Source organism: Suillus clintonianus (assembly GCF_016758775.1).
Source record: "Suillus clintonianus strain FC179 chromosome Unknown DEU56scaffold_1, whole genome shotgun sequence".
NCBI classification, from domain to species: Eukaryota; Fungi; Basidiomycota; class Agaricomycetes; order Boletales; family Suillaceae; genus Suillus; species Suillus clintonianus.
In genome coordinates, this window is record NW_024539225.1 from 642,460 (window position 1) to 658,708 (window position 16,249).

The following is a 16,249-nucleotide window of genomic DNA, read 5'->3' on the forward strand; positions in this document are numbered from 1 at the left end:
AGAAAACGCGTAGTGTCACAAGTCACGCGTATTGCATGACATAATTCAAGATGTCACAATTACATCCGACAACCTAAGTACGTAGTGTGGGCAGTAGCATGAGTAGTGAGTGAGTGGGGAGCAATGTGCAGGTGTAAAGTAATATGTAATGCCAGTATCTAAAATGAAGAGCCAGGCTTACTGGCCGTAATTTGTGCAAATTTTGACCATTCCTTTACCAATGCCCTCGAGTACCTTTTTGCGCGACTCGCCAACGTTCTTTGCAATATTGAGCACAAAGTCATGGTGCAGCTAACGAATGATGTCAGGACATGATCTGATAATCGAACGCGCACGCCTACCCTCGGGAAGTCGGCAATAGGTTGACAAGACTCGACGAAGCTCTTCCGTCGTTCAGCCGACCCGGCCACCTCGCCTATCTTCACAAGGTCGTTCGACATTGTCTTGAGTACCGCGTTGGCCTTCGAGCGAATATCCTTGAGGGATTGCACGAGCTGAAATGTGAGGAGATTGGCTTAGAGATATCTTATTAAAGCATATCATTTCACTTACTGCCCCTAACTTGTGAATCTTGACAACAGATGCGGTCTTGAAGCGAAGAGTTTCTACCGCAAATAGAAGGAAAGCCTAGAATTAAAGTGAACAAATTACAGACTAGAACTCGAATGAAAGTATACCTCTTGGGTGAGCGTTGCTACATGTAGTAGGTCTGAGGGGAGGCACTGGCTCTGCTGTGACTGCACGAAGCGAGCATGCATATCTGTGAAGAGAGTGAGCAGTGAGCGAGCCTATTAAGACTGAACTTACGCTCGAAGAACTGTGCCACAACCTGAGGTGGTTCTTTCACAGGAGGGGCTTCGTCGGCCTTCTTTGCATGCCCATTAGCGTTGGCGTCGCCATTTAAGGCTTTCAGGTCAACACCCCTGAGCGGAAGCCCAGTCCTAAGCTCATTCTGCTTGTTAGCCTCAGCAAGAACCACCGCTGGAGGTGGGCGAGTGTAGTCGTGGTAGGGTTCGAGCCAGTCACCGAGAGCAGTGGCCCATTCCATAAGTTGCAACTCATCAGGCGTCAACTGACAAATTGTTAACGTGAATCATGCCTCAACCATGATATCCTACCTCTGCTGCTTCCTCTGGTTTTCGGATGGCTAGACGTTCCCTGAGAGGAAGTTGGACTTCTGGTTCCGGGCTCTTCTTCGGCCGGTCACCAATTAGTAGCTTCTCCTCGACAATATCGTCTAGATCACTAGCATGCTGGAAAGCACGTATGTAAATTTTGATGAAATACCACAGCCATCCTTGCTATTTGAAAAGCAAGGTCAACAAATGCAAGTGTCGACATAGATAAACAGCGTACTCCAGTCGAGTTGCCAAACATCAGGGTCTGGTCGTTCAGCGAAGGCTGGCATGCTGGTTGATAGTTGGGTAGCATGCCAAAGTCCCGGTTGTCATGGTGGACTGAGAACAGGAGTCAAAAATGCATATGTATGACGCTGGATGCCCTTACAACGATCAAAGACGAACTTTAGCTCTATCAGCTCCATGTCTATCAGATCAGAATTGATAGGTTCATGTGTCATTCGCATGCGAACGTGCTCAAGCTTGACGACATCACGTTGGAGGGAATTCTCCAGCCTGTCGTCAAAAGAGACAAACTCTGGTATCTGTTGGGGGTAACTATCCCGAAAGCACAGAAGTGTAAAAATCTGACCTGACTGTATTTCTCCGATGTGAATGCACGAATGATGAAATCCGGGGTCTGCGAACAATGAGAGGGATGCTAACTTACAGGAAGAGTACTCACGTCCTGGGAATTACTAACGTAGATCTGGCTTGATTCGATACATTCTGAAGGGTATGTCAAGTCTCCACCGGCAGAAAGGGAGAAAGTCGATGCTCGTGTGAGAAGAAAGTGGGAAAGAGTGTCGTTTTGGACCTGTTTTATATTGATGGCACGATAGTGTTCCAGAGCCAAGGATGAAGCACCTATAAACTTATTGGTAAACACCTTGGAACATGCGGAGGAACACATACCAAGTAGTCGGTATATGCGTACAAGTAGCAACCGAATCTGGAACGACATACGACTCTTCGTCAAAGCGAATTCCAGCACAACGGCGGCGTTGTATAAATGGCTCTCGTCCTTGGTCATTGTCCAGAGGCTGACAAACGAGTGTCCGACAAGGATCGCAAGATCATCGGCCGGCTGAAGTTCGGTTACAGGTAAGCTGGTACCTAACTCTAGTCCCGCCATGTACTCTCCAATATACGTGGATGCCAGAGACGACTCTGTGTCTGCGGATAGATCCGAAGCCAGAAGATTGATTCGTTGTAACTTCCGAACGTTTATCACGCGTTGCAGATCCCCTGCAGTAGCCTATGTTACCAGACGAGGTCAGCACACAGGAAGACACCCAGATGAGAAGATAGTACATACAAAGGAGGATTCTTGGGATGCAAGGAAGCTTATCCATCGCAATTTCGCGTCGGCGCCAAGTTCCACAAAAGGCCGCAAATCTTCGAAACAACACGTCTTATCACCAAACTGGGAGAAGTAGTTCTCCATCATATCAACCAGGGTACTCTCATCTGTCGAAGTCCAAATCAGGGCACGGGGGATTCCAAGGCAAGGATCATACCAGAGGATATTCCGTGGGAAAACGCGTTTTTCTCGAGCTCCAGAAGTGCCAATGAAGCAGAACGGTTATTTGAGCCATCTACCTTGGCGATTTCGGTAAGGAAATCGCGTGTTTTCGTAATGTTCTCGGAGCACTCTGACTTTCCCTCTTCGCTGACATCGGACCCTTGCACTGACGCAAAAGCGGCATCGACTACCGAAACGAACTCCAGCCAATTGCGGTCACTGAAGTGCACATTAGATGAGATCAAAAGCAGCACATCAGGTCCGCTCACTTGTTTTTGATCTTCTCTTGGGCACGTTCCCCCTCGTCCTTATATAGACCGCGTTTGCGCCAGATTTCCCTACGAGTCTCATTACACACAAGACTCGCCGAACAGATCGACTTCCCGATATCACTTTCCAACAAGGTATTTGCTTCATCCCACAGTTGAAGCTCCTGCAGGATGATCAGATGCAAGTGGAAGCGATCCACCGCCATGTATGATGGCGTTGGACATGATGTGACATGACGGTGAGCCAATTTGTAGAGCAGCGTGCGAATGTTTTGAGGGGTGCCAAGCTCACCAGCCTAAATCCCCACAATCAGAACGTTCCGCAATACAATTTGCGATACACGAACCTGGAGAATTGCGCCTATTACAGCCCAGTATACGTACCGGTCCTCTTGGAACTGCTTGTGCATTCGGGTTGCAACCTTCAGGACCATGTGATTCGAGTTGTGTACAGAAGAAGGAACAATTAGGAATGCTCGCCTGTTGACAAGACTTCCAGTTGCCAGTTCGCACATGAGCGAAGAACGTTTGTGCACCGAGTTCCTCGCTCTGTGGTTGCTGCTTAAATGCACTATCAAACATGGCCACCATGTCGGAGTCTGTTGTTACAAGATGACTTCAATACGGGCATGGAGGAGCTAGGGACCATGATGTACTTCTAGCAAGGCCCTTGAGAACGTGCGTCATCACGGATAATGTGGAGTCATCCGTAACAACGGCAGCAAGGATCTCATCGCATAACACCAACGCTTCCTCCACTTTCTGCGAACGCGTTAATGCAAGTGCTTTCAGAGCCTACATTGATGAAATGTCAAACCGCCTGCACAGAGACACTAGCGCACATACTTTGACAAGAGTATTATTAGTATACTTTTTCAGCACTTTGTTGCATGCATTAATAGCAGACTTGTTTGATCCATGGTCCAGAGCATCTATATCACGGGTCAGTCCCGACTTGCACTGGCATATGGATTAACAATGGCGAACCATAGATGGGACGAATCTGGCGTTCGAGTGCAGCTTCTGACATATTTGATGAGAGAATCTAGCTAAACTGGAGAGGTTTGCAACGGAGGGTCCAACGAACTTGAAGCAGCAAGAGAAGCTTCGAATTGGGTGTGATCACGCGAATTTTTAAGTCTTTGAAACTTTCTCGCCAAGCGTTCCGCCGGAACCCGAAGAAGTAACTCTACAATTGCAACTTGACTACATCCACCGTGACTGGGTAGTCCATTGCGGTTTCGTTCGTTGTCAGACATCCCGACGAGCCACGTATATCAGGTCTCATTAGACTTGGGTCTACAATAAACTGTTTCTGGTTCTCCACGCCCAAATAAACCAGACCAGTGAGACTACGCAGGACCACGCTACGTAGACTACGGAAAGCGCCAAATAAATGACATTGTAAGTCTGTTTGCTGCTCTGCGATTCGCAGTTTAAGCAGCTCTGGTCTTGAGTGTCGGCGTTGCGGGGTTGAATATTTTGTACAATGAGCATTGATTCGCGCGTCGCCGCGTCCTGTACTAAAGGAGACGATCGAGTAGCGGCCTCAGGGCTAACGGCCTATAATATCATGACATCGATGCGGTCCATTCGCGTGTACGATATATCATTCACTTGCGCATAAGTCGTACTTGCAGTACATGGCTGCAATCACCTCACCAAACATTCGACACTTTCAAGCCCAGATGAAAATGATCTCTAGACTCTAGCTCCGCTGTAACACAAGCTTATGTACTGCGAGCAGCGCGTGTTGTGACCGTCGCGAATAGCATTCACCGCTGCGCACACAAACTCAGCGCAAAAACTGCCAAAATTGAACGCTACATACCAACTGTTACTGGATACATCCCAAACATGCAGCAGCTTGGAAGGGATCAACTGGCTACTTTGGAGGATGCATCTGCCTCTCTCTCGAGTGCATTTAGCTTTTCCTCCCGATCACGCTTGAACTTGGCCCATTTCCACTGCACGAGTGTTGCAAGAGCCTTGTCCGGTGGTGGTGCGGTGCGTGGATGTGTTTCGTGAAGGTAATAGGCAAAGCAACCTGTGAAAATGCCTAGCACCGGATCAAGTCCACTGGTGTTTATGAGCGCAAGCTTGTTGAACTGCGAGGGTGGTACATACCGAGACAGTAAGACGGGTGTGGGCATGCTCGACGCAGAACTGATGGTTCAACGTTCATGCCAAGTGAAATTCAAGTTCATTTCGGTGCCGCAATAGAGAGTGGCTGTGCTAATCCTGAAAGTTGCAACTTGTCTTGAACTTGTCAGTGAGCTACATAGCTAGCCTTCGTTTGTTTCATCCGACAATTGCAATTACAATATTTTTGGCTTATGTTTTTTGGTTTCTATGCTTCAAGTACACGTTGAAATACGAGACACCTGAACATTTAAGCCTGCACGCGCACCCCATGCCTATATATTGAGTAGTGATTATGCACTACAGCGACTAGGCAGAAGCTTGCAGATTCAGGCAGAAGACGCACTCCCATTCGCGCGTTGTGACCTGACCTTTCGCCCTTGCACACGATGAACATGTTCGCGTTCCATGTTCTTCGGTTGCATCAATTTGAAGCTTCCTTTTGAACATATATATGTTTGTCGAACCCGTAGACGACCAACCGATGTGCACCTTCGATTGGCTTCACCTGAGGCAAAGAAACCAGACCCCTGTTGACAATAGCGTACAGAACTGTCAAGAGCGCGTACGCATCGAAGGCGTTCGCTGATAACGAGTCTGGGAGTCCACCAATAGGCCACACAAGCGGGGAGGAGTAAAATGTCAAGATCTGGCACCAGCGCAGGGGATTTTATGAAAAGTTTGCATAGTGATTTCGTGGTGGAGCAGGACGCATGACAATGGATGGCGAAAGATGAAAGACTAGCCGACTAGAAAAGATGTTTGGTTGTAGAATTCACTCTGGTACACGACACCACCAAATGCATGTGCTTTCGAGCGGGTCAGTGTGCACATGAAGTTATATGTCGCACATTTATGAAGTTAATGATCACAGCGACCTTTTGCGAACGAGTTACGGAAGTGCTAGAATATGAGCCGGGCGTGTAGCACAGTGTTGATTTGATGCGCTTTCGCCTGCGGGCTTCTCCCGGAACCAGGTGATGACGTCCAGTCAATCAGAAGTATAACTTTGAGTGCGCCGCAGCGAGGTGGCATCATTGGTGTTAGTCCTCCAATGGTGTTACGCCCACATCAGGTAGGAGACCTGTCATGATGCATTAATGTCTTGCTCTCAAGTGACACACCAGCATGACTTCTAGAACGGTGTTGCAATTAATGCGATCCATAAAATAAACATGATAGATGATGAGAGTCATGTACACTCATGAGCTAGCAGCCCTACGGGAAAGATTAGACAGAAAAGAAGATTTAGCAAGAACGCACACTCACGCAACTTGTTTCGGCTGGATTGTCTCTACAACCTCGAGCTCAAGCTCCGACGGCGCACGATTTGACGCAAGCTCTTGAACTAACAGATTCCCGTCCACTCCACCCATGCGTTCACAAAGTAACAGTGCCTGGCGATGGAAATCCACGGGCACTCCCTCAGCCTGGTCTGGCAACAGAATATGCGGGAGAATGCGAGTGTGAAACAAGCGATGAGCCACAGAACCACCCTACAAAATGGACGCGACACTCAGTTTCGTAATGTGATAGAGCGTGAAAGAACATACAAATTGATGATAGACACCACCCATCACAGATTGCACCGCGTCACCCATAACTTTGTAAAGACCTACACTTCTGACGATACCAGGATTTCCCATTGATTGAATGTCTGAGTCAACTTCTGCGTGCTGTTTTCCAGATGAACTTTTTAGTTTTTTGTGGGCCAGTAGAACATCTTGGGAGACAGTAGGAGTCCATCGCAGAATACGACCCAGAGACCATCGAGGGGCGACGTGTTCGCCCAGGAGGTAGGTGTTTAAAGCGCGAGAAGAGAGATATTCATAGTCGTGCTGATGATTTTGGTTCCGGGCGACAGAGTGGAGGAAGAGCAGGTAATAAGACTCGAGCACGCGACGCCCTAATGAAAAAATGATATTAAGTACTTGATAGATATGACGGATGAAGATAGCCTTTCCTATAAAGCTGAGCCGTCCATTATGACCGTGAATAGCTGCCTTGTGACTTCCATGGGTGAGGATACGTTGTGCAAGCTCTGGAGGAAAATGGAGGGAGGGGAAGACGTTATTTAGGTGAGCAGCGAACTGAGCGCTGTCCTCAGCAATTGGGAATGGTTGAGCAAGTTGGGGAGCTCTTTTGAAGGAACTGAGCGACCGACGAAATATTCGAGACATCTTGCGGCAGAACAACTTGCTGTCTGTTAAGTTTTAGCCACTGACGAGTTTTCCGTATTCCATAAATGGAAAGTGTGTCGATGGTGGTCCGTGCGCGATGTTGTGATGTATATAAGGATTGTGATTTTGTTCTGAACAACTCATACTTACCTTGATGGCATAGGCTCCTTCAAGTACCTGGGTTTGTGGGCCGTGGGGACCCTTCATAGCACGGCGACCCTGTCCATACAGAGGGTAACTACGGTTTGTATGGGCTCCGGCTCATGCACCGTCTCAATATTTTCCAGTCCTGCCACGGCCACTCTGGCTGGGCAGGCCATCCTTTTTTTGATCTAAAGTAGTCCTAACCCTAACCCTATTGTATGAATAAAAATGGAAATTACTATCAATCATGATCTGAGATGGAAACAATATTGCATATCAACATCTAACCAGCTTGATTCACTAGACGGTAAAGATGATCCATCACCCCAAGGAATATCTTCCTCTCATCATCAGCATCCCTGGACTTTTGAAGCGCGATTCCAACCACAACACTTCGTCGGTTTACACCCATCGATCTCTTTGCTTCTTCAACCCAGATGATAGTCGCAATCTGCGCCGCGTATAACGAATGAAGCGTTTGCAGATGTTCAGAGGATGCACCACCAAGTAGGGGTGTTAATTGAATGGCCGCTGGGGGCGCAGGGAGTCCAGCAGTCTGAGAATCCCCATCTTCATCAAGATCATCAGATGACAGCAGCGGCGTCGTCGAAGGGATAGATGCTTGAATCTTTTACATCGTTCGTTAGCAGTTGAATCATCAAGTGTAAATGCTACAAGTGCACCAAGTTGCCAACTTTCCCCATCTGCGTAACAAGCACGAGGATACGATCTGCAAAAGCTTGTATCATGATTTCCGTAGGCACACTCTCGAGGTCTATTGAAGTAGAGTGTATGCTGAGCATGATGGTGAACTTGTAGTAGACAGTTTACGTAGTGGGGTTCATCACTTAAGCGCGTTGTCATCTATTTGTTCCGTCAGCGCATGTTCTCTTCAAGGAGAAATGTACCCTGACGCCCGAAACTCTCCTTCCAAGGGAAAAGCAAAGCAAGCTGATGCACAACATTGGCAGTCGCACTGGTGGGATTTTCATCCCCTAGCAGATCATCTCCAAAGGTCACTGTCACTTCTAATCAACTTATTTCATCTTTTTACTAACTTGCGTCTGCTTAAGACCCGTCGCTTGGTCTAATGCGTCAACCATATTCACTGCCCACCCTTCTCAGCCCTTAATACTCGGAAGATTGTTTTCTTCCTCAAAGCAGTTTCTCGTCGCATCTCCAGATCAAATATTGAACAATCCTGCTGCTTATGAACCTCCGAATGTCATCACTGTTTCATCCAATGACCATTGGTTATTTGCATACTTTCCAGGCCGCGACTGCGACGGCATCGGGTGTCTGTGGCAACGTGGATATAGCCTTGACAAGTGGAACATCAGAGAATACTGGGCTTGCGAACGAGGTGCTGGTGTCGTCAGTGCTGTGTTCGTCGGGGCTGAGCGCGAGGTGATGTCATTCATTTTTATATATAATTCAAACGTTGAACGTTATGCTAGTGGGTCACATGTCCAGATGGTTCTACATCTCGTTTGACTCAATGTGGACCTCTTACTCCCGTGTCTAATCCCACCCTACTCACAGTAACCCAGGCTCACCAACTGAATGTCTACTACCTCCGGACTTATGCCTCGGGTGTAAGATCTTTGACGTGTTCCCTTGTGCAGCCCTGCTATACTGCTGAGAACTATAGCCAAGTGTCTCATGATCCTCCCCGTGGACCCAAGACTTCCAGACTCTGCGTCGCAGCTTCGTTCGGTTTCATTTTCAACGGTGAGCATCTACCTTTGGGCATCTGTCACAGTCATCTGAGATTGTACGCGTCTTGCAGAGTATGTATTTTTAGTCGCCCTGAGATCCCGACGGTATCCGTTATCGGATACCCTAAGAGCAGCGTCGGACAACTCCCTTGATCTCGGACTTCCTCTTGATATCACTGCAGACAGTCAACTGGATGACCGTCCGCCATTGTTGGATTGGAATGCTTACGAAGAGGAGCAAATGATTGAGCTTTGTGAGGTGAAGCTGCGCTTCGATGGCGCGTGTATGGGTACGTTCTGCAAAATGAAATGTGGAATTGTAGATGCCTAATACCTTCGTGTAGCCATCGTCACCGCACCTCTCCCACCCATTTATCACCCCGGGCCCTGCCTGACAAACTTCGTGTTCGTCTCAGTACCTGGATCCAAACCAGATGCTTCCACTTCGCCCAAATCATCGCCAAAGAAGGACAAGCAGCCCCAACGTGGTCATCTGGAACCGACTACAGCATATCTAGTTGCATCATTCTTGGATTTCGAGGAATGTAGGTTGACTCGCAATCTCGATCACATTATTTGAGTACTCATTTCACTCAATGATCGAAGATGCATCGCTGCCAAAGTCTCGAATAGTCGCATACTCAATAGTCAGGGTCATTCCACCAAGTAGCAAAATTCCTTGGGTGAGTATTACTACTTTCATCACGAGCAAATTTCTCACTGTATGGCGGGTAGGCCGCTCGGCTTGTCGGAGACCGGTCTCTTTCTCCTCGCATTCTGACAGTTGTTGCACCTGGCTCTTTGTCGGTCGCAACGAGAAAGGCAACGGTAGTTGTTGCAATGACCGATCCAGGTGGATCGTTGGCACGAAGCGCATCCAAGCCAAAAGAAGTCCCTGTGGGCAATCTCTCTGCCTTGCAGCTGTAGGCCGTCAATTGTTTGCTTTAAATTCTCTTGTTCTGATTCTTAACAGACCTGAGCTCTCCGATGATCCTGACTGGGATCATCCAAGCATTCTCACGCTTGCCAACAGGGCGAGCAGCGATTGTGAGTCAATCTTCACGCGTGCAGAACGATGATTAAATATCCTGGAACAGGTCCTCTGAGCATTTTCACATCGCCCAACAAATTACTTGCTTGTGCAGTTTCAATGCTGCAGACCTCCGTTTACACTCTTCCAAGGGCACGCATCACTTCAGGATCGAAAGGTAGGTAACGTCATCATCCGCCTGCATTGATGCTCACGCACCTTAGACACCCTGCATCAGTTGCCTCTCGCACAAGCCTTGACTATTGCACTTCAATCTCGAAGATCAACAGCAGATATATCTCACATTCTTTCTCTACCGAGTACTCCAGCCACTATGCTGCACGATACGCTATTTGGTACCTTGACCTCCTATGAGGTGAATGCTCGTCATGGCACCGCGAACTCGTTTTCGATGGTCGACGTGATGGGAGCTGCTGTTGAGATATACAGGTGACGAATTGTCACATTCTCTAATGTGTGCATACTAATGTGTAGCAGAGCAAGGGCTCGTCGAACGAAAAACGAAGATGAGAAAGAGAAATATTTGATGCTCTCGCGAAACGCTCTCAACGTGTGTTCTGTCTCCGCTTGTCTCGCTGCTTTTGAAGACTGCCAAGAGTCAGAGGGATATGACCTTGGTGAATTTGTTGCATCCTTATGACCGTTTGAACAAGCACTTAACCTGGCTGCTTTCTTTTTTTCCAAAGAGCCCGTCTGGCAGTTAATCAGCCTTTCCACCTGGGTGGTTGCTTTTTTGGAGGAACTTATGAAAGAATGCGTCTTCCTAGCCGACCTGGCCGACCCAACCCCAAACATGAGCCAAAAGTCCAATGAAGTGATACCGAAGGAGGAACCTATGGACGATAACCCGTTTCTACGAGATTGTGAGTGCTTAATTTACCCCCGTCCATGCCATCTTTAATATCCGCCCATTCAACAAGCCGCGAACCAATCGTCATCGCCTCATTCAGCGTCATTTGACACACCGATACTTCTCCATCTAGTTCATCCACTTGCTCTCACGAATCTTAGGGCAGTAACATTTCACGTCAACTGTTTCCATCAATATTTGGCCTCGATGACGGCCAAACGGGAGAACTCCCAGTTCGCGAGGGATATCATGTTGGACCTCGTCAGTTCCTCAGGCTTGGACCTGAAAGTTCTCGAAGACATTCTGAGCACTGCGATCCCAGAAGCGAGTGCAATTCCAGGTGCGTGTGTCAATTTCACTGAGTCGTCGTCGTTGAAAGCTTGAACTTCTCATTTAGTGGAGGAAGTCATGGCTTCGTTTGCCGAGGGACATGCTGTGCCCGCACAGCATGATCAGTTGAAGAAGACCATCCGATCGCTTACGACATCATCTGCGATCGACAAGCCTCAGTTGTTCATCAAGTCATTTGATCTTGTTGATGGTTTTGCAAGTCTGTCGGCGTCGGACAGTCCTCCAGGAGACGATCCTGGAACGGACGTGGTGACAAAGGGCGTGCTTTCGACACAAAATCCTGGGCTTCTTTGCCTCCGGTGCGGTAGACGCTCCCAGGTTGGAGGAGAGGTGATTGATGCGGGACATTCATCTCCCAGATGGAAGACCTGGGAAAGGATGTGGGCGGCGAGGTGCATCTGTGGGGGATCTTGGGTGAGCGGTAATATTTAGCATGCTGTGAAATAAAGTGCATCGAGGTGCAGTGGCTGTTTTGGGCAACGTGGCTGGTTCGCTTCAAAATGACACTTCGGGTCCGTTTAAGTATCACAAACTTTCTACTCCAATGGTCCAGACTGGCCGCAACCAGACTCGCTTCTTCTGTAGCTCCGCTAGATCTTATAATCGAGAAGGAACGACTGTTATGGTCTGGCTTGGAGACTAGAAAGATCTGGGGGAAGACTGGGCCCTGAGTGATTAGTATGTACAAACAAAGCGCCACAAATACTAATTGGCCAGAAGATTTCGGATTTTGTTAGATACTCCGAAGTCAGTTCCACCAGAGGGCCCACACGCAGACCGTGACGGATTCAGAGGTTCCTACTTTGAGATGCCAAAAATTACGTTGCCACACCTGCCTGTGTCTGGGCTTTTTGCTGTCACGAAACCTTCTGGACCGACATCGATGTCCGTCATCAATGACCTCAAACAATTGGTTGGCAACTCGCGTTTGTTTGTGGAAGCAGACAAATTGGAAAAACGCGGTAAAGGTAAGGTCCCTACTAAGGGGAGGCGCGCACGAGAGATAGTGAAGATAGGACAAGGAGGAACGCTTGATCCTCTTGCTGATGGCGTTCTGGGTATGGTCGCGTCTCGTTGCAATAGATCCTGGAGTCATCTCATCCTTGTGCACCTTGTCATCCAGTCGTAGGTGTCGGAAAAGGAACCAAACGTCTCAACGAGTTCTTGGATTGTGTAAAGGTACTTCATCCATGCCTTCGATCAATCTAAGTTCAAGGGTTCACCGAGACACGTCAGGAATACCGCACAACGGCGCTTTTGGGATGCGAAACTGATACCTACGATAGTGAAGGTAGCCGAGTACGTGTTGCACCCTGGAGACATGTCACCCAAGAAGCCGTGGAGTCCGCATTAAACAAATTCAGAGGGGAGATACACCAAGCGCCTCCAATGTAATTATCTGACTTCTCTGCACCCTTCCCTGATTTCATATCGTCTCTGTCAGTTTCTCCGCGCTCAAGATGGAAGGTAGACCGCTGTACGACTATGCTCGGAAAGGCATACCCCTGCCTCGGCCCATCGAGAAGAGGAAAGTCACAATACACTCCTTGGAAATACTCGAATGGAAAGGAAGTGACCATGAATTCCGTTGGCCAGAAAAGGAATTCACTTCGGATGAAAAACAAGCAATGAAAAAGGCCTTAGAAGGAGTCGAAGAAAACCCTATCATCAAAGATGAACTAGAGCCTGCGGTGGGTGACGAGCATCCAACGGCATTTGTACTCAGCATGAAGGTTTCCGGAGGGACATACGTACGCTCGATCGTGCACGACCTCGGTCATGCTGTCGGGTCAGCTGCTCATGTCGTAACTCTGACTCGATCTCGACAAGGCCGTTTTGCGCTCGACCCAGCTGCTGGCTCCGAAGAAACAGGATGTATTCCTTGGGACGTATTTTCCCGTGCGTCTGAATCCGAGGGCGATGTAGACGAAGACGGATGGACACAATGGGAGCGGGAAGTCATCGATCGCCTGGAAATCGTTGAAGGTCCTAAGCTTCAAAAGACTTCTTGACATTACAGTACGCCCCCTCGTTGCTCCCTGCCATTCTCTATATTAGGTCGCGCTTGTTTGGGTTGTGGGTCGTTTTTGTCCCTGCAAAATTTCGGCGTCATATCTGACGGGCAGACAGCTTATCGTACATTTATAGCACTATGCACCTGACGATGGCCTAGTCTCCCCTAGCCAGACTAATCGATGGAAGATAGCCGTTCCTTCGTATTAAGACGAAGGCCTAGGACGGTCCGGGCGGGATGCGAACATGGTTTTTGCAATCCAAATGAGTAGCTTGAGCGCCTCAGTATGATGCTTAGTGTGTGGTTCTTATCACCTTCACGCTACTCAAAGTTTGATCAGCAGTTTTAAAGAACCTCATGTTTTTTTATTCATGCGGAGGAGGCGTTAATTTCTTTTGTTAATATTGATGGTAGAACTGTTTATCAGTTGTTCCGCAGCGCTGTTAAGCCGCTTGCGTGAAATGAGGTGCGGATTTGGCTCCTTCGCCTTGATGCATGATTTTTTTGACGTATTGTGAATCCGTCAGTATAGCCTTCGTCATTTCATTTACCTCAGGAACAATAGTTTCCATGTTTGCGAATTGACGGGTACCTTCTGACCCTTGTTTTTACCTCCAGGGCATCGCAGGCTCTTGGCAGTGGAACGGAGGATCAGATACAGTCACATGTGAGATCACTCGAGTTATTGGATTCACAGGTGGGGACCAGGTGACTTGTATAAGTACTGGCGTGCAGCAGTGAACCTCCGAAATATCCTGGGGCGAAGCACGCCATCATGTTTTTATCGTGCGTGCAGCTAATTCACCAAATCGGTTTCTCGTAGGCATGCATGAGGCTATAATTGCCGGCGAAAAACTGCGAGACTATCTCCTAAAGTTATCTCGACTGACACCTTTACCAAATTTGCTGTGAAATTCTCTCGCCGACAGGACACTAGAAGTGATAACAACTCAATTGAATTCCTTCGCATGCAGGTTTTCATCTAACGGTGGAGAGTTGAATGCGGCCGCTGGGTGGCGTTAATGCTCCGCAAGAATTATGAGTAGGTAAGCGAAAACCTCCCCGTCGCCTGGCTGTACCAGCCACATTGACTCATCGATTGCGTTTTCAATTGCAGTTCTTGATGTTCTTTAACAAGGCGTCTTGGCCTAATGGGCACCTTGAAATTTGCCAGCAGCGGTCCGCAGAGGGGCCGCGGCATCCGGCTTCGGGCCGTATAACCTGGACACACGAGGATCGCCACCATCATGATGAAGTCCAGGGTCCTTATATACCCCCGGTCTATGAAACCAAAGTAACTGTGTCTCCACTCCACAGAACTTTTCATCATGAGTCCTAACGGTACAAACGGTACACACGCATCCACGATTCGCCCTTTGAAACCTGGCATTTATGCTCCTATTCCATCATTCTTCCTTCCCGAGTCCGAAGATCTCGGTCAGTCTCTCCCATTGCATGTCTGAATGGTACCTCGTAGTCGCATAGCACAATACTGATCAGTCGTTTAGATATTCCCTCTTTTGAGACCCATGTCGTCCGTGTCGCGACTGCCGGAGTGGGACCCGTGCTAGCTGGGTCGATGGGCGAAGCCATTCATCTATCACATGATGAGCGGGTGACATCGATCACGACCGCAAGAAAGGCACTTGATGATGCCGGGTTAGTGAACGTACCGATCATAGCTGGCATCGGCGCCGGCAGCACCCGCGAGTCAATAAACCTAGCAAATGAAGCTGCTGCAGCTGGCGCAGACTATGCCATCGCTATTGCCAGTGGTTACTTTGCCGGTGCGCTTGCTGGTAACAAGCAAGCACTGAAAGCTTTCTGGCAAGAAGTTAGCTCTAAGAGCCCTATACCGGTCATGATCTACAATTGTGCGTGCCTTTTTTTTGTATATATTTGACGGCAAGTACCTGATCGTTATTCTAGATCCTGGTGCCAGTGGGGGTATCAATTTAGACTCCGACCTCATCACTGAGCTCGCTATCGAGTGTCCGAATATTTGCGGTGTCAAGCTCACGTGAGTTCCTCGTTAATCGTATATGCAAAGGGCGTACATTTATTGTGCTGATTAGCTGCGGAGATGTCGGGAAGCTCACCCGCGTGGCAGCTACGATCTCGGATCCGATGTTTTCATCACTTCACCCCCGGACAAACGAGAACGCGCCTTTCCTTGTCCTTGGGGGATTCAGTGACTTCCTTTTGCCATCAGCGTATTCCAATGGGCATGGTGCTATTACCGGTCTTGCGAACGTTGCTCCTGTACGTGCCTAGTTTCTGATGGAATTTCTTTTTGTTGATTCACGTTTGTATTTAGCACGCCATTTCGAAACTCTTCGAGTTGTGTGAGGCCTCGATGGTTGATTCTTCTGTCCTTCCCGAGGCACAGCGGCTGCAAGGCATCGTTGGGCGTGCAGACGCTACCATCGCTAAGGCGTCGATTTCTGGAACGAAATACCTTCTCCAGAAATTGTACGGGTATGGTGGCCACCCCCGGAGGCCCCTCCCGCCCATTGAACCTGGAGCAGGTGAGGCGTTGTGGGAGCATTCGCATACGCAAGCCCTTGTGTCTCTTGAACAGGAGTTGAGGGGAAAGGTGCGCTAAGAGCAAGTGTTGGACTGGTATCACCTATGTGCTGGAAGATCTGTGTATGAATGTACATGTACATGCGGTCCATTCCAAGTCCACTCGCTATGTTATATCTATTCGATGATGATATATCTATATATTATATTTCGTGTACATATGCAATCATTGTATTCAAGATGAAGCTTCGATGAAGTCTACTCCAAGGCCAAAGCGCAGACTGAAGTGTGGTTGGTCGGTGTGAGAATCGGACTCCGGCCGCCCCAAGGCCGCCTTACCCATGAATTCTGTCTGCCAAAT

The 16,249-nt window shown here is 48.4% G+C and overlaps 7 protein-coding genes across 7 annotated transcripts; 3 read left to right on the top strand and 4 right to left on the bottom strand.

The window, feature by feature from the left end:
- Nucleotides 1–12: 12 nt before the first annotated feature.
- Nucleotides 13–4,061, bottom strand: DEU56DRAFT_763452 (N-acetyltransferase B complex non catalytic subunit-domain-containing protein). The gene is made up of 19 exons (XM_041350815.1): nucleotides 3,900–4,061; nucleotides 3,759–3,844; nucleotides 3,569–3,707; nucleotides 3,393–3,511; nucleotides 3,260–3,334; nucleotides 2,913–3,208; nucleotides 2,639–2,862; nucleotides 2,437–2,588; nucleotides 2,034–2,376; nucleotides 1,804–1,985; nucleotides 1,711–1,758; nucleotides 1,507–1,663; nucleotides 1,357–1,457; nucleotides 1,119–1,301; nucleotides 808–1,072; nucleotides 678–760; nucleotides 553–627; nucleotides 342–494; nucleotides 13–291 (listed from the first exon to the last, which is right to left on the bottom strand). Exons 1-19 carry the CDS (start codon nucleotides 3,940–3,942, stop codon nucleotides 178–180), a joined length of 2,838 nt encoding a protein of 945 aa, XP_041215650.1. The 5' UTR covers nucleotides 3,943–4,061; the 3' UTR covers nucleotides 13–177.
- A 610-nt stretch (nucleotides 4,062–4,671) lies between these two features.
- DEU56DRAFT_763456 (uncharacterized protein) lies at nucleotides 4,672–5,111 on the bottom strand. The gene has a single exon (XM_041350816.1). It carries the CDS (start codon nucleotides 5,063–5,065, stop codon nucleotides 4,790–4,792), a length of 276 nt encoding a protein of 91 aa, XP_041215651.1. The 5' UTR covers nucleotides 5,066–5,111; the 3' UTR covers nucleotides 4,672–4,789.
- A 736-nt stretch (nucleotides 5,112–5,847) lies between these two features.
- On the bottom strand, nucleotides 5,848–7,329 carry DEU56DRAFT_968918 (uncharacterized protein). Its single transcript, XM_041359402.1, has 4 exons — nucleotides 7,018–7,329; nucleotides 6,608–6,960; nucleotides 6,324–6,550; nucleotides 5,848–6,272 (listed from the first exon to the last, which is right to left on the bottom strand). Exons 1-4 carry the CDS (start codon nucleotides 7,232–7,234, stop codon nucleotides 6,257–6,259), a joined length of 813 nt encoding a protein of 270 aa, XP_041215652.1. The 5' UTR covers nucleotides 7,235–7,329; the 3' UTR covers nucleotides 5,848–6,256.
- A 59-nt stretch (nucleotides 7,330–7,388) lies between these two features.
- Nucleotides 7,389–8,227, bottom strand: DEU56DRAFT_763458 (uncharacterized protein). The gene is made up of 2 exons (XM_041350817.1): nucleotides 8,062–8,227; nucleotides 7,389–8,006 (listed from the first exon to the last, which is right to left on the bottom strand). The coding sequence occupies exons 1-2, from the start codon at nucleotides 8,179–8,181 to the stop codon at nucleotides 7,662–7,664; spliced, it is 465 nt and encodes a 154-aa protein (XP_041215653.1). The 5' UTR covers nucleotides 8,182–8,227; the 3' UTR covers nucleotides 7,389–7,661.
- Nucleotides 8,228–12,065, top strand: DEU56DRAFT_763462 (uncharacterized protein). The gene is made up of 14 exons (XM_041350818.1): nucleotides 8,228–8,393; nucleotides 8,452–8,785; nucleotides 8,836–9,109; nucleotides 9,168–9,386; nucleotides 9,441–9,641; nucleotides 9,703–9,779; nucleotides 9,832–10,019; nucleotides 10,070–10,143; nucleotides 10,194–10,304; nucleotides 10,351–10,576; nucleotides 10,625–10,764; nucleotides 10,834–11,010; nucleotides 11,068–11,337; nucleotides 11,395–12,065. Exons 1-14 carry the CDS (start codon nucleotides 8,281–8,283, stop codon nucleotides 11,778–11,780), a joined length of 2,790 nt encoding a protein of 929 aa, XP_041215654.1. The 5' UTR covers nucleotides 8,228–8,280; the 3' UTR covers nucleotides 11,781–12,065.
- A 91-nt stretch (nucleotides 12,066–12,156) lies between these two features.
- DEU56DRAFT_722681 (pseudouridine synthase) lies at nucleotides 12,157–13,360 on the top strand (the record flags this gene model as incomplete). Its single annotated transcript, XM_041347742.1, has 4 exons — nucleotides 12,157–12,406; nucleotides 12,472–12,527; nucleotides 12,585–12,739; nucleotides 12,793–13,360. The coding sequence occupies 4 exons, from the start codon at nucleotides 12,157–12,159 to the stop codon at nucleotides 13,358–13,360; spliced, it is 1,029 nt and encodes a 342-aa protein (XP_041215655.1).
- Nucleotides 13,361–14,690: 1,330 nt separating this feature from the next.
- Nucleotides 14,691–15,967, top strand: DEU56DRAFT_722905 (uncharacterized protein; the record flags this gene model as incomplete). Its single annotated transcript, XM_041347748.1, has 5 exons — nucleotides 14,691–14,799; nucleotides 14,871–15,236; nucleotides 15,292–15,382; nucleotides 15,438–15,624; nucleotides 15,680–15,967. The coding sequence occupies 5 exons, from the start codon at nucleotides 14,691–14,693 to the stop codon at nucleotides 15,965–15,967; spliced, it is 1,041 nt and encodes a 346-aa protein (XP_041215656.1).
- Between the last annotated feature and the right edge of the window lie 282 nt (nucleotides 15,968–16,249).